The 23,234-nt window shown below is 62.0% G+C and overlaps 2 protein-coding genes across 4 annotated transcripts; one reads left to right on the top strand and one right to left on the bottom strand.

Moving 5' to 3' along the window:
* Positions 1-3,186: 3,186 nt before the first annotated feature.
* Positions 3,187-8,638, bottom strand: CARNS1 (carnosine synthase 1). Its single transcript, XM_054390619.1, has 8 exons — positions 8,458-8,638; positions 8,024-8,113; positions 7,193-7,680; positions 6,497-6,677; positions 5,674-5,759; positions 4,992-5,223; positions 4,620-4,891; positions 3,187-4,413 (listed from the first exon to the last, which is right to left on the bottom strand). The coding sequence occupies exons 3-8, from the start codon at positions 7,673-7,675 to the stop codon at positions 3,187-3,189; spliced, it is 2,481 nt and encodes an 826-aa protein (XP_054246594.1). The 5' UTR covers positions 7,676-7,680; positions 8,024-8,113; positions 8,458-8,638.
* Positions 8,639-13,442: 4,804 nt separating this feature from the next.
* Positions 13,443-23,062, top strand: PPP1CA (protein phosphatase 1 catalytic subunit alpha). Of its 3 annotated transcripts, none has more exons than XM_054390706.1 (7): positions 13,443-13,499; positions 18,543-18,674; positions 18,862-19,092; positions 19,850-19,954; positions 20,900-21,123; positions 21,610-21,744; positions 22,757-23,062. In XM_054390706.1, exons 1-7 carry the CDS (start codon positions 13,445-13,447, stop codon positions 22,865-22,867), a joined length of 993 nt encoding a protein of 330 aa, XP_054246681.1. In that variant the 5' UTR covers positions 13,443-13,444; the 3' UTR covers positions 22,868-23,062. The 3 variants fall into 3 exon arrangements, with proteins under 3 accessions (XP_054246681.1, XP_054246680.1, XP_054246682.1); XM_054390705.1 differs by having other exon boundaries at positions 13,443-13,529; positions 18,540-18,674; XM_054390707.1 differs by lacking the exon at positions 18,543-18,674.
* Positions 23,063-23,234: the final 172 nt, after the last annotated feature.

Raw genomic sequence — 23,234 nt, 5'->3', positions numbered from 1 at the left:
TCTGTAGGGGCTCTATAGGGACTCTATAGGGGTTATAGGTGCTCTATAGGGCCTCTGTAGGGGCTCTATAGGGACTCTATAGGGGTTATAGGTGCTCTATAGGGCCTCTGTAGGGGCTCTATAGGGACTCTATAGGGACTGTAGGGGCTCTATGGGACTCTATAGGGGTTATAGGTGCTCTATAGGGCCTCTGTAGGGGCTCTATAGGGACTCTATAGGGGTTATAGGTGCTCTATAGGGCCTCTGTAGGGGCTCTATAGGGACTCTATAGGGGTTATAGGTGCTCTATAGGGCCTCTGTAGGGGCTCTATAGGGACTCTATAGGGACTGTAGGGGCTCTGTGGGACTCTATAGGGGTTATAGGGGCTCTATAGGGGCTGTAGGGACCCTATAGGGACTCTATAGGGGTTATAGGTGCTCTATAGGGGTTCTATAGGGACTCTATAGGGACTGTAGGGGCTCTATAGGGACTCTATAGGGGTTATAGGGGCTCTTTAGGGGCTCTATAGGGGCTCTTTAGGGGCTCTATAGGGGCTGTAGGGGCTCTATAGGGACTGTATAGGGGTTTTAGGGGCTCTATAGGGGCTGCAGGGACTCTATAGGGACTCTATAGGGGTTATAGGGGCTCTTTAGGGGCTCTATAGGGACTGTAGGGGCTCTATAGGGGCTGTAGGGGCTCTATAGGGACTCTATAGGGGTTATAGGTGCTCTATAGGGGTTCTATAAGGACTCTATAGGGGTTATAGGGGCTCTTTAGGGGCTCTATAGGGACTGTAGGGGCTCTATAGGGGCTGTAGGGGCTCTATAGGGACTCTATAGGGGTTATAGGGGCTCTTTAGGGGCTCTATAGGGACTGTAGGGGCTCTATAGGGGCTGTAGGGGCTCTATAGGGACTCTATAGGGGTTATAGGGGCTCTTTAGGGGCTCTATAGGGACTGTAGGGGCTCTATAGGAGCTGTAGGGGCTCTATAGGGACTCTATAGGGGTTATAGGGGCTCTTTAGGGGCTCTATAGGGACTGTAGGGGCTCTATAGGGGCTGTAGGGGCTCTATAGGGACTCTATAGGGGTTATAGGGGCTCTTTAGGGGCTCTATAGGGACTGTAGGGGCTCTATAGGGGCTGTAGGGGCTCTATAGGGACTCTATAGGGCCTGTAGGGGCTCTATAGAGGTTACAAGGGCTCTGTAGGGGCTCTAAGGGCCATAGGGATTGTATAGGGGACATAAGGGCTGTAGGGGTTATGGGGCTCTATAGGGGTTATAGGGGTTCTATAGGGGCTGTAGGGGTCCCATAGGGGCTATAAAGGGCTGTAGAGGCTCTGTAGTGGTTATAGGGGTTATAAGGACTCTGTAGGGGCTGTTTGGAGGTTATGGGGGCTATATGGGAGCTATAGGAGTTACAGGGGCTCTAGGGGCTCTATAGGGGCTGTAGGGGAGCTGTAGCGAGCCGCAGGGACAAGAGAGGCTCTGTAGAGTCCATGTCTTGTTTTAGGGTCACTGTTGGGGCTTAGTGTAAGGGCTCTACAAGGTCCATGTGTTAGTTTAGGGGTTCTGCGTTAGTGGAGGGTCTGTATAGGTGCTGTGCGTTAGTGTAAGGTCGCTATAGGGGCTCCATGTTAGTGTGGGGCTCTATAGGGGCAGCATGTCAGTGCAGGGGCTCTATAAGAGCTGTATGTTAATGTAGGTTCTCTGTAGGGGCTGTGCATTAGTGTAAGGGCTCTATATGTGTTATTGTCTGGTCTCTGTAGGGGCTATGTGTTACTATAGTGTCTGAGGCACTATGGGGGCCTGTAGGGTCCCCATAGGGACTGTGTGTTAGTGTAAAGTCTCTGTAGGGGTCTTGTGTTATTGGAGGGGTGCTGGTATTACTGTATGGTCTGAAGCACTACAAGGGCTATACACTGCTGTAGGGTCCCTACAGGGGCTGTACATTGCTGTGGGGTCCCTATAGGGGCTGTGTGTTAGTCTAAAGTCTCTACAGGGGTCTTGTGTTATTGGAGGGGTGCTGGTGTCAGTGTGTGGTCTGAGGCACTATAGGAGCCGTACACTGCTGTAGGGTTCCTACGGGGGCTGCCTCTCACTCTAGGATCCAGCACTGTCCTGCTCTGGGGGTGCCAGCGCTGCCCTCTGCTCCTTGCCCAGTCCTGCTGCAGGGTCTCAGGGCCAGTGGAGGTCCTGTGTCACTGGGGGGAAATGGTGACGCTCAGCACTCCCACACCTCCAGGCTTTGTTTGCGATCCTGGTTTGCTGTTGTAGGGTCTCCCTGTGCCAGTGGGTGCCAGCACACCCCAGGCTGTGCCCACTGTCCCAGTGGGGCACCTGGGGTGCTCTCACATTCCCCCAACCCATTAGTGAAGGTTCATTAAAGGAGGACCCGGTCTGTGACTCCTGCCCTGGGGTAATTTTAACCCTGCGTGTCCCCTGGCATGGGAAGGGCATCAGACCCCTTCCAGCTGTGAGGACAGGGAACGCTGGGGACAGGGCTTGGGTGTGCCAGGTGATGGGATGCCAGGGCAATGGGGATGGAGGGGATGGAGGGGATGGAGGGGATGGGGTGTCAGAATGGAGGGGAGATGGCAAGGGGTGGGGGGGCAAGGGTAATAGAGGAATGCCAGGGGGTGGGATGTCAGGATGGTGAGGGGGATGCCGGGGGATGAGGTGTCAGATGAGTGGGGGGGATGGCAGGGAATGGGATGCCAAGAGACAGGATGCCAGGACAGGAGAGATGCCAGGGGATGAAGTGTCAGGGTAATGGGGAGATGCCAGGGTATGGGGTGTCATGGCAGGGGGATCTGGCATCAGGGTAATGGGATGCCAGGGATGAAATGCTAGGGTGGCAGGAGGATGCCAAGGGATGATGTGTCAAGGGAGTGGGGGGATGCCAGGCAATGTGGTGCCAGGATGGCAGGGGATGTGGTGGCAAGGCACTAGGGAGATGGCAGGGGATGGAGTATCAGGGGATGAGGTGCCAGGATGGTGGGGGGTATGCCAGGACAGGGAGGATGCCAGGGAATGGAATGCCAGGGAGATGCCAGAGAATGGAGTGCTGGGGTCATAGGACAGGGAACAGGGTGCCAGAGGGATGCCAGGGCAAGGGGTGGCGGGGTTGCAGGAGGGGATGCCAGGACAGCGGGGAGGTTGTGACCATGCCCAGCTGTTCCCCCTCCATCCCCGCTGCTTGCCCGGCGCTATTTGAAGTGGGACAAGAAATGCTCGACTGGGTAACGTGGCGAGTCGATGCCCAGCGCCTGGCACAGCCCCAGCAGGCGCACACAGGCCTCTGCCCGCGTTGCCCCGGCACATGCCACACTCAGACAGGGCTCCTCGTACTCGCCGTCCCCCGCCGTCTCCTCGAAGAGCCGGTTGAGGCGGACGAGCCCCCTCTCCTGCAGAGCCTGCAGAGATGCCAAGCCTCCCCCGCCCCCCAGTGCCACCCCGTGCTCCGAGCCTAGGCACATCACACCGGCCAAGTGACCGCGGGGCACCGGGCGAGCGGGCAACACCGGCGGTACCCCCAGTGCCACCAGTACGGCTGCCAGCAGCAGGTCGGGGCCGTAGATCTCCCGGATCCAGTCGCGGAGGTAGAATCCCCCCATGCGGGGGTTGATCTCCAGGAGGCGGGGCCCGGTGGGTCCCAGTTTGAGCTCGACGTTGAAGACACCATCCCGTAAGCCACACGCCTGGCAGCACCTCAGGGCTGCCCGTACCAGCTGGGCTTGCCGGTCGGCGGGCAAACAGGACGGCAAGCAGGCAGCCGTCTCCAGGAAGGCTGGCAACCGTGTGGGGCCGTTGTCGGACACCCAAGCCCCCAAAAGTCTCCCTTGGAAGACCACCAGGTCCACGTCGTGCTCGGTGCCTGGCACATACTCCATCAGCAGCATAGCATTGCCCCAGCCCAAGCCGATGCCAGGGTGATCATCGTCATCCCGCAGGTCCCGCCAAAGGCGGGCGGCGTGAGCATGGCACTGCCCGGCGTTCTCCACCAGTCGAACCCCCACACCGCCTGCTCCAAACTCCAGTTTGGCCACAGCGGGGAAGGGCACGGTGCCAGCCGCCCGGTCAACGTCACCGTGGCTCTGCAGGCGACGGCAGGGCACGGCGAAAGCAGCCGGCGGCGGGCGGCCGCGGCGGCACCGCTGCAGGTGCTGGTGGGTCCGGCTCTTCTGCTTGGCCACCCGGACGGCTGCGGGTGGGCAACCACGCAGGCCTAGGCGTTGGCACACCAGTGCCGCCAATACCACGCAGTCGTCCCAGTAGGAGAGGCAGGCGTGGGGTCGGATGCCCCGGGAGCGCAGCAGCTCCGCCACCCGCTCGGCGTGCTCCTCGTCCCGCCGGTGCTCCCGGCTGTCGTAGGGCAGGAAGGTCTCCACCAGCCCTGCCGCAAAGTGCTCCGGGTCCGACTCCACCAGGTGGATCTGGAGGTGTCACCATGGTGGTGGTGGCAGAGAGAGGGTACCCAGCCCTTGGCACCCTACCCGTGCCACCCCTCCCCACGGACTGGACAGCAGAGAGACCGCTTGATGCTTGGGCGCAGCCCCGGTGGCACTGCCGTGGGCACGGCAGCAGGCAGCGTTCGCTCTGAAGCCCGCTGATGGCGATGCCCACCCAGCCCTCTGCTCACCTTCAGTCCGTAGTCGCGGGCAGCGTCCCACACGAAGCTCTTGCTGACACCGCCAGCGCCGATGAGCAGGATGTCCTTGCCTTCCACCAGGTGACACTGCGCCCGGTGCAGAAGGACCTCGGCCACCACCCGGGGCATGTCGCTGGGGGGTTCCCCCATGGCATGCCCCATGCCGTGGGCCAGCAGACAGGTCTCCAGGCAGCGCTGGCTGTTGGTGGACAAGGCCACCAGCTCCAGGGCATCGTCCACACATGCCAGCAAGAAGTCAACGCCTGGGGACAAGGACGATACGCTCAGCACGGTGGCAGCAGCGCCACCGCTGTGGGGTGGCACCTGGGGACTGGCACTGTCACCCTCCCCGGTAGTACTCACCCAGGAGGTCGGTGCGGGCACGGGTGCCACCACGCTGCTGGGGACTCAGCTCAGCCTCGGTGGCCAGGATGGCAGCCATGGTGGCCTCGGCGGCCTCTCGGAGCCGCGTGGCCAGGACCTGCCGCTGGGCTGGGGCCACCACCCCCCACTGCTGCAGGCTGGAGTCCAGGCCCTGGGGCAGTGACACCCCGTGACGCACCGGGGCCTCCGCACGCCCCACGGCACACGCCACCTGTGGGGACACATGGGGACACCAGCTGCCACCCCAGAACCTGGGCACACCAGCTGCCATCAGGGCATAGGGACACTGGTCACCACCCCATAGCCTGGGCACACCAGCTGCCACCAGGGCATGGGGGCACTGGTGACCACCCCATAGCCTGGGCACACCAGCTGCCACCAGGGCATGGGGACATGGACAGCTGTCTGGGGACATGTGGGGCAACCTGGGTCATGTCTTGGAGACATGAAGAACCCAAACATGGGCACAGTGGATGGCCACCATAGCCTGGGGACAGGTAGGGCCACCAGGACCTGGGGACATGGATGACCACCACAGAATTAGGGACATGGAGAGTCACCAGGACCTGGGGACATGTCCCACAACCCCATAACCTGAGGAGCCACCACCCATGTGTGCCCCACCCGCAGAAGGAGAGCCCAGGCTGGGCACGGCTGGTACCTGGCAGAGCTGGGGCCGGTCCCCCCAGGACCTGCAGACGAGGGTGCAGATGCGCAGGGCCACTGGCAGCCGTGGGGCTGGGCTGCCTGGGGGGCGAGGGACAGGGCAGGCACGGCCACCACCTGCCCGTGGGGTGGCCTTGGCTGACCCTTCCCACCCCAAATGCTTCTTGGACCCTGTGTGGCACTGTGGTGGTTGTGGCCAACCCCAATCCCAGGGCACTTGTCTGGTCCGGCTTGGCCACTGCCACCCCCAGCTCCACGGGAGTGTGGGGAGTTCAAGGTGGTCACCTCACCACCCTGCTCTGCCCCAGGGGACCATGGTGACATTCTTCTCCAGCCCAGGTGGCCACTAGTCTCCCACATACCCCAGGGGACCATGGGGGATCAGAGTTACCTTCCCCACAACCCCATGGACCACAGTGAACCAGGGTAACCTTCCCCCACCCCACCATGGGACCACAGGGGACCAGGGTAACTTTCCCCCCTGCCATGGGACCAGGGTGGCCACCTTCTCCCCAACTCCTACCCCAGGGGATTTCAGGGGTCCAAGATAACCTTCCCCCCCACCCCAGGGACCATGAGGGACCAGTGTGGCTTTCTCCTCCACTCCAGAGGACCACAGAGGTCCAAGGTGGCCACTTTGCCCCCCACCTCTACCCCAGGGGACCACAGAAGGTCCGTGGTGGCCACCTTCACACCCTGGTGGTCCCCCCCCCCCCCATCCCAAGGGACAGCCAAGTGGCCACCACAGCCACAGGGATCCTGGGGGAGTCCTTCCCTCCCATCCCAGGGTGGTGGGCACCCAAGGGCGGGGATCTTACGTGGGGGGGGTGCGGGCAGGCAGGCGGTGGGCACCAGGGCCTCCAGCAGGACGCTGTCCTCCTCCCGCAGCCCGCGGAGCCGGGCACCCACTGCCCGTGCCACTGCCTCCCCCTCCTCCTTCCCGTGGGTGCTGCGGGTGCCCGTCCCACGCCAAAGCCACCCTGCTGGCCGCACCGCCACCTGCGTGCCACCCCCAGGTCACCTCGTGCCATGGTCACCTATCGCCAGCTACTCGTGCTGCTGTGCCACCCCCGTGCCCACCCAGTGCCACCCCACGAACAGCATCGCACCCCCAGGCCACCCCATGTCATTGTCACCCACCAGCATCTCCAGGTGCCATTGTGCCACCCATCACCTGCATGCCCACTTGTGCCACCTAGAGCCACCCCACCCCCTGTGGAGGGCACTCCTATGTCACCCCACATCATGGCCACCCACCATCACCTGCATGCCCCACCATGTCACCCCATCCCACCCTGTGCCACCCAGTGCCACCCAGTGCCACCTCACCTCAGTGCCATCCCATCTCACCTGGTACCACCACCACCTCACCAGCGCCCACCCCACCTGGATACAGTTGTCACCACACATCACTGATGACACCCCACTGGCACCTGACCCATATGTGCCCCAATGTGCCCATGCCCATGACCCCTACACCTTATCCATGCCCTATGGGTACTCCCCATGCCCACCTGGCTGTAGGGCTCCATGGCGGTGCTCCCCAGGAAGGTGCCCACCTCTTCCTTCACCAGGCTCTCCTGGCCCTGGGGGTCCTCCAGCCTCACCAGCCTCACCCCGGGTGCCACCAGCTCTGCAGGCAGGTCCCCTCTTGAGCCCAGGACAAATGCCAGGGTTGGGGGCACGGGCAGGTTGGCACGGGCTGCCAGGACCCAGCGGGTCACCAGTGGGTCTTCAAGGCGGTGGGTGAGCGGGACTGACCCCCCCGTGGGGCAGTCGAGGTCCCGTGCCAGCTCGCCCACCCAGCCGCCCTCAGGACCCCCCGTGGGGAAGGTGCCTGTCACGTAGTTGGCACGGCGGGGTGGCACGAAGGTCTCCAGGGTGCTGTGACCCCCGGCTTCGAAGGAGACCCCCCGGGAGAGCAGCAGGGACCAGGCTCCTGGGGACGTCTCCGAGGGCACCCGGCTGGCCCAAGTGGGTGACAGGCACAGCACCATGGCACCTGTGGATGGGCATGAACACGGGCAGTGGGTGTCTCCAACCCTGGGATGGGGGGCAGGGGGGACACCCATCCAGGGAGGTAGCAGAGTGAGGAGAGATGCTGTGGCTGCCCTGGCACCCTGGGGTGTACTGGGGTGGATGGGACTGCAGGGGGGGCACGAGCAGAGGGGTTGGTGCCACCCTCATCTTCTGCCCCAGGTTCCCTCCCAGTGCCAGTCACGCAGGCACAGGTGGCTGTGGGGAACGCCTTGGCATGGGGTGGGAAGAGCTGGGTGGGACATGGGGACACCTGCTGGGGCTTCTTGGCTGGCTCATAGAAGTGGGGGTGGGGACGCCATACCCACCTGGGCAGCGGGTGCCACCCTCCAGCAGGATGGGCAGGAAGGCAGTGGGGGAGCCCAGGATGCAGACAGTCACGTCCAGCGGGCCGAATCCTGCCAGCAAGGTGAGGGTCACCAGTCCCAGGATGGGCATCCTATTGCCACCCTGGCCCTGGCACTCCCACCAGGCTATAAACCCACCTCATTCTCTCATTCTCAGCCTGGCACCGTGCTGCCATGGCCACCCTTATCCTTGCCAACACCAACTTGGCTCCTCACTGCCAGCACCATCCCTGTCCCTTCCACCCCCATGTCCTCAGCCTGGCACTGTACCTCCCATTGCCACTCAGTCCTTGCCACCCTCATGTCCTCAGCCTGGCACCGTACCTTCCATTGCCACCTCAGTCCCTGCCACCCTCATGTCCCCAGCCTAGCACCGTGCCCCCTATGCCCCCTACCTGTGCGGGGCTCTGCGGAGCGATCCAATGTGTCAGGCAACCCCTCCTGGCACAGGGCACTCTGGAGCAGCTTGTAGGCATGGGTGGCACTATCATGGTCCTCGCTGTCCTCAGACACCTCTCCATCAGGGGCTTCATCCTCCAGCCAGCCTGGGCACAGTGCCTCGGGCCCTGCCCACTCCTGCTCCGCTGGGCATGATCCTTGCTCCACGCTCGACTGGTCCATCGAGAGCTGCAGGGGGCAGAGGTGAGGCTGGCACAGGGCTGGGAATGGAACTAAGAGGCTGGCACAAGGCTGGAAGGGGGCTGATATGGATTTAATGGGTTGGCACAAGTTTAATGAGTTGGCATGGGGCTGGCATAGGGATAAGGGGCTGGCATAGGGATAAGGGGCTGGCATAGGGCTGAGGAGGTGGCAAGAGACTGGTAAGGGACTGGCATGGGGCTAATGAGTTGCCATGAGGCTGGTAGGGGGCTACAGGGGGCTAATAGTTTGTCATAGGCCTGGCGTGTGGTTAATGGATTGGTATAAGGTTGGCATGGGTCTGGCATGAGGTTGACATGAAAGTAAGTGGTTGGCAGGGGGCATGCATGGGGCTGACATGGGGCTGAAGTGCTGGCATGGAGTTGGCATGAGGCTATGGGGCTGGTATGGGATTGGCATGGGGATAATAGGTTGGCATGAGAGTAGCATGGGGCTGACAGAGCTAGTTAGGGGCTAATGGGTTGGCATAGTGCTGGCATGGGGCTGATATTGTGCTAAAGGGGTGGCATGGGGCTGGCATAGAGTTAATAGGTTCACATGGGACTGACATGGGGTTAATTGCCTGGCACAGGGCTGGCATGAGGCTGGCACAGGGCTGATATGGGACTGAAATGGGGCTAAAGGACTGGCAAGGGGCTAAGGGATTGGCATGAGACTGGTACAAGGCAGACACTGGGTGGGCATGGGGGCACGGTGCTGGCATAAGGGACAGGGGGCAGCCATTTGAGTGAAGGGCCAGCAGAGGGGCACAGGGCACCACCACCCACACATGGGTGGGGTGCCAGGGTGGTGGGGGGCTGTGGGTGCCGGGCACACAGCCACCACCTCTGGGACAGTGGGGCAGTGCCAGCCGCCAGGCCACCAGCTTCTGGACAAAGCATCCCCTTGTCCCCACGGGGTCACGCGGTGGGTGGGCACAGCGTGCCATGCTGCTTGCTTCCCTGCCACCGTGCCCGGCACCACTGGGGCTCACCAGGACCGTGCTCCACCGGGACAGGGCACTCACCCCCACCGGGACCCCCCACCCAGGCGCCACTCACCATCCTGGTGACTAAGGGGCTGCAAAAGAAGGATGGGCACAGTCAGTGGGGACCCTTGGGAACATGCCAGCCTCACTCAGTGCCAAGGGACCCTGTGGTGTCCAGGGTACCCTTCCTGCAGCGCCCACTAGGGCCAGGCACCCATTCCTAGGGCACCCCTTGGTGCCAGACGTGGTGACCCCAGGTTGTCCCCTCAGTGCCAGTCCTGGTGACCCCAGGTTGTCCCCTCGGTGCCAGCCGTGGTGACCCTGGTTGAGCCCGAGCAGGGATTAGTGTAATCCTCTGCCAGCTCAGCAGAGCCCCGAGGTGTCAAAGTGCCCTGGGGCACCCAGCACTTCCCTGTCACCCCTTGGTAGGTGCCTGGCTCCCACCAGGGTCCCTGGGCATGGAGAGAAACCAGGACAAGGAGCTGAGTGGTGCCCACTTGCAGAGCGCTCCCCGCCCCACCCCCGGAGGCTCCCTGTGGCATTGTGCCAGGACCCCCACCCAGAGAAGCACGTCCCCGTGGGGTGCCCAGGACCTGGTGCCAGGCTGAGGGGATACATGATTCAGTCCCCTGTCTACCACCATGAAGTCCCCTCCCCCACCACTCAGACACAGGGTCCCTGGCAGGTCCATGCGCCCCCCAGCCTGGGCACCACTCTTCTGTCCCCAAGCGGGCGCCGCCGAGTCCCTCCCCCACCCTGCGGGTACCTTGCGGTGGCCTGAGAGCTCGCAGGGAACGAGGGCTCGGGGACGCCTGGCACAGGGGACACCACTCAGCTCTGGCCTTTAAACCCCCCTGGTGCCACCCCAGGGTGCCCGGCCCCCGGCCCCGTGCCCCGGATTAGGCGGCGGGCACGGCGGGCGGCACAGAGCCCTATTGTCCCTTCCACAGCCGGGGGGGCACATGGGCACCTCGCGCCAGGCGCTGGCACCCTCGCCATCAGCTGGGCTCACACCCCTGTTCCTGTCCTTGTCCCCACGGAGAGACAATAAAGAGGCCGTGGGGACCTGGGGTGGTGGCACAGCGTGGCAGGGTGGCCCTGGCTCCATAGCCCCGGCCCCCTAGCCCCAAGCAGGGCACCGCCCCCTCCCCGTCCCCCTCTGCCCAGCATGGCAGAGCTGCCAGGCCGCACGTCCCCCGGCTTAGCTCCAGCTGCCCGCGGCGTCACTGTCGCCGTCACCAGCAGGCACTGAGCCACCGCGCCGCGGGGCCCTGCGTGCCCTGCCACACACAGCCTGCCACCCCCTGCCACCCACACCTCGGCACTGCCACCCTGCCACATGCACCCTGACACCCACCCCATACCATCCCCTGCCACCCACACCTTGGCCCCCCTGCCACCCACACCTTGGCACTGCCACCCTGCCACATGCACCCTGACACCCACCCCATACCATCCCCTGGCCACCCACACCTTGTCCCCCCTGCCACCCACACCTTGGCACTGCTACCCTGCCGCATGCACCCTGCTGCCCACCCCATACCATCCCCTGCCACCCACAGCTACTAGCACCTTGTCACCTGCACCCTGCCACTGGCAGCCAGTGCCACCTTCCCCTGGCACAGCCCCCAGCGCCCCAAGAGCCCGGGGTGCTCCCCAGCCCACACCGCAGTGCCGCTCCCTGCGGCATCCATGCACACGGACAGGCCCCACACCCATGCAGCTCTGTGCACACACAGGCTTGGGCACACAGCTGCAGGCATGCAGGCACTCACATGCAGCCATGCAGACACATGCAGCCGTGCAGACACATGCAGCCATGCAGACACATGCAGATATGTAGCCATGCACACACACACACATGCAGGCATGCATGCAGAAATGCACGCATGTGCAGACATACGCAGACAGGCACACACGCATGCACACACATGCAGGCATGCATGCACACATGTAGACATGGACACAGACACATGCAGACACACATGAACACACCCATGCAGACACGCAGACCTGCAGACATGCATGCATGCACAGACATGCATGCACACGTGTAGAAGTGGACACGCCCCCATGCAGACGTGTAGGCATGCACACATGCAGACATGCACACATGTAGATGTAGACACACCCCCACGCAGACACACATGAACACACCCATGCAGCCATGTACACACACACACGAACACAGACATACAGACAGTTGCAGACATGCAGACACCTGTACACGCCATACAGACACGTCCACACACTAACATGTGCACTCACACTCACAGACACACACTCACCTGTACACACACACTCACACATTCACACAATTGCACTCACACACTCACACTCACATGTACACACACTCATATACATGCACACACGGTGTCACATATACACTCACACACTCACACACTCACTCACTCACATGTACACACACTCTCACACATCCATGCACTCACACACAAACACACTCACACTCACATGTACACTCACACACTCACACACACACACTCACATGTACACTCACACACACACTCACATGTACACTCACACTCACCCCCACACACTCACATGTACACTCACACACACACTCACATGTACACTCACACACTCACACACACACACACTCACATGTACACTCACACACACACTCACATGTACACTCACACTCACCCCCACACACTCACAGTTACACTCACACACACACTCACATGTACACTCACACACGTTCACTCACATGCTCACACACACACGTACCCCCTCTCATTTCCCACTCCTCTGCTCCTCCCCAGCACCTTCCTCCCTCTCTGCTCACATCCCCCCCGGCCTCCCAATTCCCGGCCGCGCCAGCACCCACCGACGGCGATAGCGACAGTGACAGAGGGTGACAGCGGCTGTCAGTCTGTCTGGTGCTATCAAAGGCTCTGCCCGCTCCGGTCCCGGGCGGGGCGGCCCCGGGGAGGGCCAAGGCGGGGCTGAGGGGGCCCCAAGGAAACAGGGGGGGGACACAGGGGACACGACAGGGGACACGACAGGGGGCACGACAGGGGACACAGGGGACAGGGCCAGCCTGGCGGGGGTCAGCCGGGGGACGGCTGTAAAACTGACACCACGCAGCAGAAATGTCAAGGCTGAGGAAGGGGAGCTGTGAGCTGGGGCGGGGAACACAGGCGTGACAAACGGGGCTAGTCATGTTCCCACGCTGTGCCACCCCATACCGTGTCCCCAGGCTTCGAGGTGGCCTTGGGGACATCGAGGTGGCAACAGCCTCCAAGCAACAGCCCGAGGATGCTGGCAACAGGTGGCCCGACGAGCTCGGAGAAAGGAGGGGTGACACCGGGGACCCATTTATGAAGGTCCCTCTGGGATGTGCGTGTGCCCTTTGTCCCTTACCGGGGGTCCCCGTGTCCCCCCCGGTGAATCCCTGTCACTGATGTCCCCTTATCCCTGCGCCCCAGGCTGGGGATACCCAGCTGTGCCCCCTCAAGCCGGCGTTAGACTGTCGCTGTGCCCCTGATGGGTGTCGTGACAAAGGATGGTGTCGTGACAAAGGATGTCACGACAAAGGATGTCACGACAAAGGACGTCACGCTGTCTCCCAGCCCCGGTGCCACTGGGACGGTCCCCGCTCCCCCCTGCGCGAAACCTTGGCGGAGGCGCCGACTCCTCCCAGCCGGCAGGGGGCGCGCTCGCGGGGCGGGGCTCGCCGCGGGGGTGGTGCGCGCGGCGTGGCGGGCGGGGCTTGGCGGCAGCGTCCGGCGGCCATGGCGGACACCGAGAAGCTCAACCTCGACTCCATCATCAGCCGCCTCTTGGAGGGTGAGAGGATCCGGCACCCACCGGATTTACCCACACAGGGACACCCAATGGTTCCGGGAACCCCCTCAACCCCCCGCTTCGAGCGGCCTCGGGATCTTGTAACGGCGCCGGGACATTCCACCCCCTCCCCCCACACTTTGGACCGGCTCCAGGCTCCGCTGTAACCGCACCGGGACCCCATAACCGCACCGGGGCTTCACCGAGGGCATCCGGCTGCCTCCTTCCTCCCAGCGCCCTACCGCCCCCCGCCAGCCCTCTTCCCCCCTCCCCAGAGTGGCTCCGTTTCCTCTCACCCCCGGCCTCCACTTCCTCCCCTCCAGTGGTCCCAGTTTCCCCTCAGCGGCCTCCTACCCGCCCCCAACAGCACCCCCAGAACAGCTCCATCGCCCCCCACAGCGGCCTCCAGCAGCTCACTTCCGCCCTCGAAACACCCTCCTGTCCCCACCCCCAGCGGCCCCCTTCTGCTCCCAACAGCCCCGTCCTCCCCCAACAGCCCCCTATCCTCCCCAACAGCCCCCTGTCCTCCCCAACAGGCCCCTGTCCTCCCCAACAGCCCCCTATCCTCCCCAACAGCCCCCTGTCCTCCCCAACAGCCCCCTGTCCTCCCCAACAGCCCCCTGTCCTCCCCAACAGCCCCCTATCCTCCCCAACAGCCCCCTATCCTCCCCAACAGGCCCGTATCCTCCCCAACAGCCCCCTATCCTCCCCAACAGCCCCCTGTCCTCCCCAACAGCCCCCTATCCTCCCCAACAGCCCCCTATCCTCCCCAACAGCCCCCTATCCTCCCCAACAGCCCCCTGTCCTCCCCAACAGCCCCGTCCTCCCCCAACAGCCCCCTATCCTCCCCAACAGCCCCCTGTCCTCCCCAACAGCCCCCTGTCCTCCCCCAACAGCCCCCTATCCTCCCCAACAGCCCCCTGTCCTCCCCAACAGCCCCCTGTCCTCCCCCAACAGCCCCCTGTCCTCCCCAACAGCCCCCTATCCTCCCCAACAGCCCCCTATCCTCCCCAACAGCCCCCTGTCCTCCCCCAACAGCCCCCTGTCCTCCCCCAACAGCCCCCTGTCCTCCCCAACAGCCCCCTATCCTCCCCAACAACCCCCTGTCCTCCCCAATAGCCCCCTGTCCTCCCCAACAGCCCCCTGTCCTCCCCCAACAGCCCCCTTCTGCTCCCAGCAACCCAATCCACTCCCCACCAGCCCCCTTCTGTTCCAGACAGCCCCCTTCCCTGCCCACCAGCCCCCCTCTGTTCCAGACAGCCCCCTTCCCTGCCCACCAGCCCCCCTCTGTTCCAGACAGCCCCCTTCCCTGCCCACCAGCCCCCCTCTGTTCCAGACAGCCCCCTTCCCTGCCCACCAGCCCCCCTCTGTTCCAGACAGCCCCCTTCCCTGCCCACCAGCCCCCTTTCCCCCTCCCCAGCAGCCTCCAGCCTCCTTTCCCCTGACAGCCCCGTTTACCCCCAAATGTTCCTGTTTCACCCCCACCAGTGACCCCCAGATTGGCTCCCACAGTGGCCTTGGCCTTCCCCAGCAGCCCCTCTCCATCCCCCCACCACATGGAGCCAGGCCCCCCCCTTATCATTCTCCAGCCCCCACCGCCCTGATTCCAAATGGCCCTGCCTGTACCCCAACATCCTCTACTCCAGCACCCCCAAGGCCCTCAACAGATCCCCACAAATGGTCCCATTGCCCCTCAGTGGTCTCCATGCCCCCCAAAAGAACCCCTTTTGACCCCCTTCCAATGGTCCCCACCCCCCTCGATGGCCTGCAGCCCACCCCAGCTGCTGCTTTTTCCCCTAAAATGGCCCCGTCCACCCCCTCCCCAAATGGCTTTGGAGCTCAAACAGCCTCCATCCCCTAACTCCATGGCTTCAGGAGCCCCCACCGTGAGGCCAGGCCACTGCTTGAAGCCTTGCTGAGGAATTGTCCTGGAGCTGAGTGTTGGAGGGTGGGAGAGGGTGGGGAATACAGGGGGGGTGGACCTGGGGGCACACAGAGGTGGAAATCTTGGGCCGGGCTTGTTAGGGGGCTGCATGCTGGGGGGGCTCTGAAGTGTGGGGTGGAGGGCTGGAGTTGGGGGGCTCAGGATTCAGCAGGCTGGCAGGAGGGCTGCTGGGTTAGGGGTAGGGTTTGGGATTTGGGGGAGCAGCATTAGGGAGTGTGTCAGGGCATAGGGGTGCCAGGTTAGGGGGCAGCATTAGGGAGTGTGTCAGGGCATAGGGGTGCCAGGTTAGGGGGCAGCATTAGGGAGTGTGTCAGACCATAGGGGTGCCAGGTTAGGGGGCAGCATTAGGGAGTGTGTCAGAGCATAGGGGTGCCAGGTTAGGGGGCAGCATTAGGGAGTGTGTCAGACCATAGGGGTGCCAGGTTAGGGGGCAGCATTAGGGAGTGTGTCAGACCATAGGGGTGCCAGGTTAGGGGGCAGCATTAGGGAGTGTGTCAGGGCATAGGGGTGCCAGGTTAGGGGGCAGCATTAGGGAGTGTGTCAGACCATAGGGGTGCCAGGTTAGGGGGCAGCATTAGGGAGTGTGTCAGACCATAGGGGTGCCAGGTTAGGGGGCAGCATTAGGGAGTGTGTCAGACCATAGGGGTGCCAGGTTAGGGGGCAGCATTAGGGAGTGTGTCAGACCATAGGGGTGCCAGGTTAGGGGGCAGCATTAGGGAGTGTGTCAGGGCATAGGGGTGCCAGGTTAGGGGGCAGCATTAGGGAGTGTGTCAGAGCATAGGGGTGCCAGGTTAGGGGGCAGCATTAGGGAGTGTGTCAGGGCATAGGGGTGCCAGGTTAGGGGGCAGCATTAGGGAGTGTGTCAGACCATAGGGGTGCCAGGTTAGGGGGCAGCATTAGGGAGTGTGTCAGACCATAGGGGTGCCAGGTTAGGGGGCAGCATTAGGGAGTGTGTCAGACCATAGGGGTGCCAGGTTAGGGGGCAGCATTAGGGAGTGTGTCAGACCATAGGGGTGCCAGGTTAGGGGGCAGCATTAGGGAGTGTGTCAGGGCATAGGGGTGCCAGGTTAGGGGGCAGCATTAGGGAGTGTGTCAGACCATAGGGGTGCCAGGTTAGGGGGCAGCATTAGGGAGTGTGTCAGACCATAGGGGTGCCAGGTTAGGGGGCAGCATTAGGGAGTGTGTCAGACCATAGGGGTGCCAGGTTAGGGGGCAGCATTAGGGAGTGTGTCAGACCATAGGGGTGCCAGGTTAGGGGGCAGCATTAGGGAGTGTGTCAGGCCATAGGGGTGCCAGGTTAGGGGGCAGCATTAGGGAGTGTGTCAGACCATAGGGGTGCCAGGTTAGGGGGCAGCATTAGGGAGTGTGTCAGACCATAGGGGTGCCAGGTTAGGGGGCAGCATTAGGGAGTGTGTCAGACCATAGGGGTGCCAGGTTAGGGGGCAGCATTAGGGAGTGTGTCAGGGCATAGGGGTGCCAGGTTAGGGGGCAGCATTAGGGAGTGTGTCAGACCATAGGGGTGCCAGGTTAGGGGGCAGCATTAGGGAGTGTGTCAGGGCATAGGGGTGCCAGGTTAGGGGGCAGCATTAGGGAGTGTGTCAGACCATAGGGGTGCCAGGTTAGGGGGCAGCATTAGGGAGTGTGTCAGGGCATAGGGGTGCCAGGTTAGGGGGCAGCATTAGGGAGTGTGTCAGGGCATAGGGGTGCCAGGTTAGGGGGCAGCATTAGGGAGTGTGTCAGACCATAGGGGTGCCAGGTTAGGGGGCAGCATTAGGGAGTGTGTCAGGCCATAGGGGTGCCAGGTTAGGGGGCAGCATTAGGGAGTGTGTCAGAGCCATAGGGGTGCCAGGTTAGGGGGCAGCATTAGGGAGTGTGTCAGACCATAGGGGTGCCAGGTTAGGGGGCAGCATTAGGGAGTGTGTCAGACCATAGGGGTGCCAGGTTAGGGGGCAGCATTAGGGAGTGTGTCAGGGCATAGGGGTGCCAGGTTAGGGGGCAGCATTAGGGAGTGTGTCAGACCATAGGGGTGCCAGGTTAGGGGGCAGCATTAGGGAGTGTGTCAGACCATAGGGGTGCCAGGTTAGGGGGCAGCATTAGGGAGTGTGTCAGACCATAGGGGTGCCAGGTTAGGGGGCAGCATTAGGGAGTGTGTCAGGGCATAGGGGTGCCAGGTTAGGGGGCAGCATTAGGGAGTGTGTCAGACCATAGGGGTGCCAGGTTAGGGGGCAGCATTAGGGAGTGTGTCAGGGCATAGGGGTGCCAGGTTAGGGGGCAGCATTAGGGAGTGTGTCAGACCATAGGGGTGCCAGGTTAGGGGGCAGCATTAGGGAGTGTGTCAGGGCATAGGGGTGCCAGGTTAGGGGGCAGCATTAGGGAGTGTGTCAGACCATAGGGGTGCCAGGTTAGGGGGCAGCATTAGGGAGTGTGTCAGACCATAGGGGTGCCAGGTTAGGGGGCAGCATTAGGGAGTGTGTCAGACCATAGGGGTGCCAGGTTAGGGGGCAGCATTAGGGAGTGTGTCAGGGCATAGGGGTGCCAGGTTAGGGGGGCAGCATTAGGGAGTGTGTCAGGGCATAGGGGTGCCAGGTTAGGGGGCAGCATTAGGGAGTGTGTCAGGCCATAGGGGTGCCAGGTTAGGGGGCAGCATTAGGGAGTGTGTCAGGGCATAGGGGTGCCAGTTAGGGGGCAGCATTAGGGAGTGTGTCAGACCATAGGGGTGCCAGGTTAGGGGCAGCATTAGGGAGTGTGTCAGACCATAGGGGTGCCAGGTTAGGGGCAGCATTAGGGAGTGTGTCAGGCATAGGGGTGCCAGGTTAGGGGGCAGCATTAGGGAGTGTGTCAGACCATAGGGGTGCCAGGTTAGGGGGCAGCATTAGGGAGTGTGTCAGGGCATAGGGGTGCCAGGCTGGGGGGGCTCCTGCCACGAGCCTTAGCCCTGGGAGGAGGGAGGTGGCCTGAGGTTGGGGGTGACATCCCTAAATCCTTCATCCGCATCGCTCCTGCCAGTCTGTGGGCACAGGGCTTGCCACAAGCCTTGTGCCCCTTGGTGGCAGCATGGGGTGCCTCATGCCTGCCTCTGTGTTGTGTTGGGGTGGGGGCAGTGCAAGGCTCGCGGCCAGGGAAGAACGTGCAGCTGACGGAGAACGAGATCCGAGGGCTGTGCCTCAAGTCAAGGGAGATCTTCCTCAGCCAGCCCATCCTGCTGGAGCTGGAAGCTCCCCTCAAGATCTGTGGTGAGAGCTCTGAGTGGTGGGGGAGGGCACCGTGCCAACAGGCACAGCCTGGCACCTTGGGCAAAGCCTGCGCTGGCACAGAGTTCCCAGTGCAGCCTGGGGGAGAGGGGTCGGTGGCATGAGGGGTGGTCTGAGGAGCCGGGATCCCACTCTCACCTTGTTGTGTGATGTGTCCCCCCCTCCTCAGGTGACATCCACGGGCAGTACTACGACTTGCTGAGGCTGTTTGAGTACGGGGGCTTCCCCCCCGAGAGCAACTACCTGTTCCTGGGTGACTACGTGGACAGGGGCAAGCAGTCTCTGGAGACCATCTGCCTCCTCCTGGCCTACAAGATCAAGTACCCCGAGAACTTCTTCCTGCTGCGGGGCAACCACGAGTGTGCCAGCATCAACCGCATCTACGGCTTCTATGATGAGTGTGGGTGACCCCCACAGCCCCCTCTGCCACCTCACGTCCCCCCACGAGCCCTCTGCCACCCCCATGCGGCCCCCTGCAGCCCCTTCACCACCCCCACAACCCCTCTGCCACCTCCATGTGTCCCTCCACAACACTTCTGCCACCTCACGTGTCCCCCAGCACCTCCTCTGCCACTCGTGTCCCTCTGCCACTCCCACAGCCCCTCTGCCACCTCGGATGTCCCCTCCTACAACCCTTCTGCACTGCCCATGTGTCTCCCTGCACCTTCTCTGCCACCCATGTGTCCCCTCACAACCACTCTGTCACCTCCAGAACCCCTCTGCCTCCTCACATGTCCCCCACAACCATTCTGCCACCTCTGACTTCCTGCCACACCCCAGTCCTCTTGTCCCCTCATGTCCCTCTGTCCCACCATGTGTCCCCCCTGCTGTGTGCTTCTGCTACTCCCACATTCTCATGCTACCCTTGTGTTCCCCCTGCCACCCTTGTGCCATCCCCATGTGCCAGCCCAGCTCTCCCAGCACCATCCACACTGAGTGTCCCACACCCACCTCATGCCCCCCTCAGAGGTGCCAACATTCTCCCTCCCAGATGCCACCACCCCATGGCATTGCCCCCCTGCAGCCACAGCTAGAGCCAGGGAGAAGCTGCATATGCTTCTCCTGGGGGGCACAAGCCCACACTGGGGACCCTCAGAGACCCCTGTACCCCCTCCAGAAGGGGCATCCTGGCACCCACACCCCCTTCTGCCTTGCAGGCAAGCGGAGATACAACATCAAGCTCTGGAAGACCTTCACTGACTGCTTCAACTGTTTGCCCATTGCTGCCATCGTGGATGAGAAGATCTTCTGCTGTCATGGAGGTAGGCACAGGGCTGGAGGAAGGGGACAGGAGCTGTGTGCTGCTGTTTCGGGGGTTCTGCTGGAGGGTTGGAAGCTCCAAAGAGGGGTCTGGGCAGGCTGGATCCATGGTGAGGCCAATGGGATGAGGTTCACCAAGGCCAAGAGCTGGGTCCTGCATTTGGGTCACAACCACCCCAGGAAGGCTCCAGGCTGGGGGCAGAGTGGCTGAAAACTGCCTGCTGGAAAAGGACCTGGGGGGTTGGTGACAGCAGCTGGAGAGGAGCCAGGGGGTGCCCAGGTGGCCAAGAAGGTCACCAGCAGCCTGGAATGGACCAGCAAGAGTGTGGCCAGCAGGAGCAGGGCAGGGATTGTCCCCCTGGAGTGGGCACTGCTGAGGTCACACCTGGAATCCTGGAGTCAGTTTTGGGTCTCTCACTCCAAGGACATTGAGGAGCTGGAGCAGGGCCAGAGAAGGACAACAAAGGTGGGGAAGGGTCTGGAGAACAGGAATGGTGAGGAGCAGCTGAGGGAGCTGGGGGTGTGGAGCCTGGAGAGCAGAAGGCTGAGGGGAGACCTTCTGGCTCTCTGCAGCTCCCTGCAAGGAGGCTGGAGCCAGGTGGGGGTTGGGCTCTTCTGCCAAGGAACAAGTGACAGGACAAGAGGGAACAGCCTCAAGCTGCCCCAGGGGAGGTTTAGGTTGGACATGAGGAGAAATGTCCTCACCCAAAGGGTTGTCAAGGTCTGTCCCAGGCTGCCCAGGGCAGTGGTGCAGTCCCCATCCCTGGAGGGGTTTCTGAGCCCTGGAGCTGTGGTGCTGAGGGCCATGGGTTGGTGGTGCCCTGGCAGTGCTGGGGGAAGGGTTGCACTCCACACTCTCAAAGCTCTCTTCCCCCCTCAACCATTCCGCGACTGCACAACTCCGAGCAGGGCCTGGCATGGTCTCCTCCTCTTCCTCCTCCCCACAGGGCTGTCTCCTGACCTGCAGTCGATGGAGCAGATCCGGAGGATCATGCGGCCCACGGACGTCCCCGACCAGGGGCTGCTGTGTGACCTGCTCTGGTCTGACCCCGACAAGGACGTGCAGGGCTGGGGCGAGAACGACCGCGGAGTCTCCTTCACCTTCGGCGCGGAGGTGGTGGCCAAGTTCCTGCACAAGCACGACCTGGATCTCATCTGCCGGGCACACCAGGTACCACCAGGGCACCCCACTGCTGCCAGGGCACAGCACTTGGGCCCCCAGCAGGGATCAGCTGGTTCTATCCTCAGCGTTTGCCCACCTAGGGAGAGGTTTGAGCCCTAAAGGGGAGATGTTTGACCCTCGGGGGTGTTGTAGGGGACTTTTGGGGCTGGACTTCTGGAGGTACTTACCCGTGGGAGGTGAGGTTTTGCCCCAGGGCTGGGTATTTGCACCTGGGAGGCAAGATTTTACCCCAAGGGTGGGTACTTGCCTGGATGGGTTGTGAGGATGAGCATTCACCCCAGGACCTCAGTGCTCACCCCAGAAATTGGATGTTCACCCCCGGAGGTGGGCATTTACCCCAGGGGGGTGACATTTTCCCCCATGGGGTGGAGGTTTTACCCCAAGAGGATGGTTATATGCCCCTGGTGGGGGTATTTATTTTGCTCTGGGGGTGCCCATCTGCTGTTTAAGCCCCGCCCTGCACCCCCTCCCCAGGTGGTAGAGGATGGGTACGAGTTCTTCGCCAAGCGCCAGCTGGTCACCCTCTTCTCAGCCCCCAACTACTGTGGGGAGTTTGATAATGCAGGGGCCATGATGAGCGTGGATGAGACCCTGATGTGCTCCTTCCAGGTGGGTCTGGGGGGTTGGGGGTCACTCAGAGCCGTGGTGGGGGTCACACACAGCCACGGGGCAGGCCGCACACACACAGACCCAGGGTGGGTGCTGTGGGAGGGACCTGCTGAGGCAGGGAGGAATTGGGGGGAGCCTCCAACAAATGGATGTGGGAGGGGAGAGGGGAGTTGGGGCAGGGTGTGTAACCCCCTCAACACCTTCTCCCCACACACCTCTCACCCTTTCTCCCCTCTCTTTTCCTTTCCCCAATGCCCTGACTTTTCTCCCCATCCTTTTTCCTTTCTCACCATTTTTCTCCTCCCCTTTCATCCTTCACCCTTTTTGTCCTCCTTTTTACCTCCCCCCACCCCTCTTTTACCTCCCCCCACCCCTTTTTTACCTCCCCCCACCCCTTTTTTACCCCTCCCTACTTTTTCTGTCTCACCCTTTCCCCCTTTCTCCCAATTTTTCTCCCCCTCACTTTTTCCCTACTACCTTTTTTCTCCCTTCCCCTTTCTTCTCCCCCTTCTCACCCTTTACCCTGTTTTCCCCCCCCTCTTTGCACCCCCAATCTTTTTTACCCAACCTTTACTCCCACCTCACCCTTCTTTTCCCCACTTTTTTCCCTCTTCACTTTCTTCTCCCCCTCTTCACCTTTTCCTCCATTTCTCACCCCCCCAACCTTTCTCACCCCCCCAACCTTTCTCACCCCCCCCAACCTTTCTCACCCCCCCAACCTTTCTCACCCCCCCCAACCTTTCTCACCCCCCCCAACCTTTCTCACTCCCCACCTCTTTTTTACCCCCCAACCTTTCTCACTCTCCACCTCTTTTTTACCCCCCAACCTTTCTCACTCCCCACCTCTTTTTTACCCCCCAACCTTTCTCACTCCCCACCTCTTTTTTACCCCCCAAACTTTCTCACCCCCCACCTCTTTTTTACCCCCCAACCTTTCTTTCCCCCCAACCTTTTTTCACTCCCACCTCACCCTTCTTTTCCACCCTGCTGCCCCCTGTTTCTCCCTGCCCAGATCCTGAAGCCAGCTGACAAGAACAAGGGCAAATACGGGCAGTTCAGTGGGCTGAACCCTGCCGGCCGCCCTGTGACCCCCCCTCGAAACTCTGCCAAAGCCAAGAAATGAGCCCTCAGCTGGCCCTCCACCCCAAGCTGGGGTCTGGGGGACCCCCCAGCACCCCTGAACATCAGGTCACCTTTCTTTTCAAGTCGTTTTTTTATTTGGAAGATCCTGCCTTCCCCCCCTCTCTCCCCCAGCCAAGCTCCACCAAACCAAATCCAACTGCCCCCCAACCAGACCACTCTGAGGGCAGGGCTGAGGTTGGGGGGTGGGGGTGGGGGCAGTTACAAAGCCCAGAGCCCAGCCCTGGGGTTGGGGGCAGGGGGAGGGGAACAGTGGAGAGGGTGGGGGTAGGGAAGCGAGGATTTTTTTGAGGAATAAACTTGTAATGGGTCATGTTTAGGAGCTGGTGGTGGCTTGGGGTTGACCCTGT

The sequence above is a fragment of the Indicator indicator genome, chromosome 21, assembly GCF_027791375.1.
Source record: "Indicator indicator isolate 239-I01 chromosome 21, UM_Iind_1.1, whole genome shotgun sequence".
Taxonomy (NCBI): Eukaryota; Metazoa; Chordata; class Aves; order Piciformes; family Indicatoridae; genus Indicator; species Indicator indicator.
The sequence above is the reverse complement of the archived record's forward strand: the minus strand, read 5'-3'. Positions and strand labels throughout refer to the sequence as shown.

What these genes read in the sequence shown, in the direction of transcription:
- CARNS1 (XM_054390619.1), bottom strand. Translation starts at nt 7,675, where the DNA reads ATGGTGCTGTGCCTGTCACCCACTTGGGCCAGCCGGGTGCCCTCGGAG. An exon ending in CCATGGAGCCCTACAGCCAG is followed by an intron (nt 6,678 to 7,192) that starts GTGGGCATGGGG and finishes GGTGGCACGCAG; the next exon opens with GTGGCGGTGCGGCCAGCAGG. An exon ending in ACCGGCCCCAGCTCTGCCAG is followed by an intron (nt 5,224 to 5,673) that starts GTACCAGCCGTG and finishes GTGTCCCCACAG; the next exon opens with GTGGCGTGTGCCGTGGGGCG.
- PPP1CA (XM_054390705.1), top strand. Translation starts at nt 13,445, where the DNA reads ATGGCGGACACCGAGAAGCTCAACCTCGACTCCATCATCAGCCGCCTC. An exon ending in CTACGGCTTCTATGATGAGT is followed by an intron (nt 19,093 to 19,849) that starts GTGGGTGACCCC and finishes TCTGCCTTGCAG; the next exon opens with GCAAGCGGAGATACAACATC. An exon ending in CCCTGATGTGCTCCTTCCAG is followed by an intron (nt 21,745 to 22,756) that starts GTGGGTCTGGGG and finishes CTCCCTGCCCAG; the next exon opens with ATCCTGAAGCCAGCTGACAA.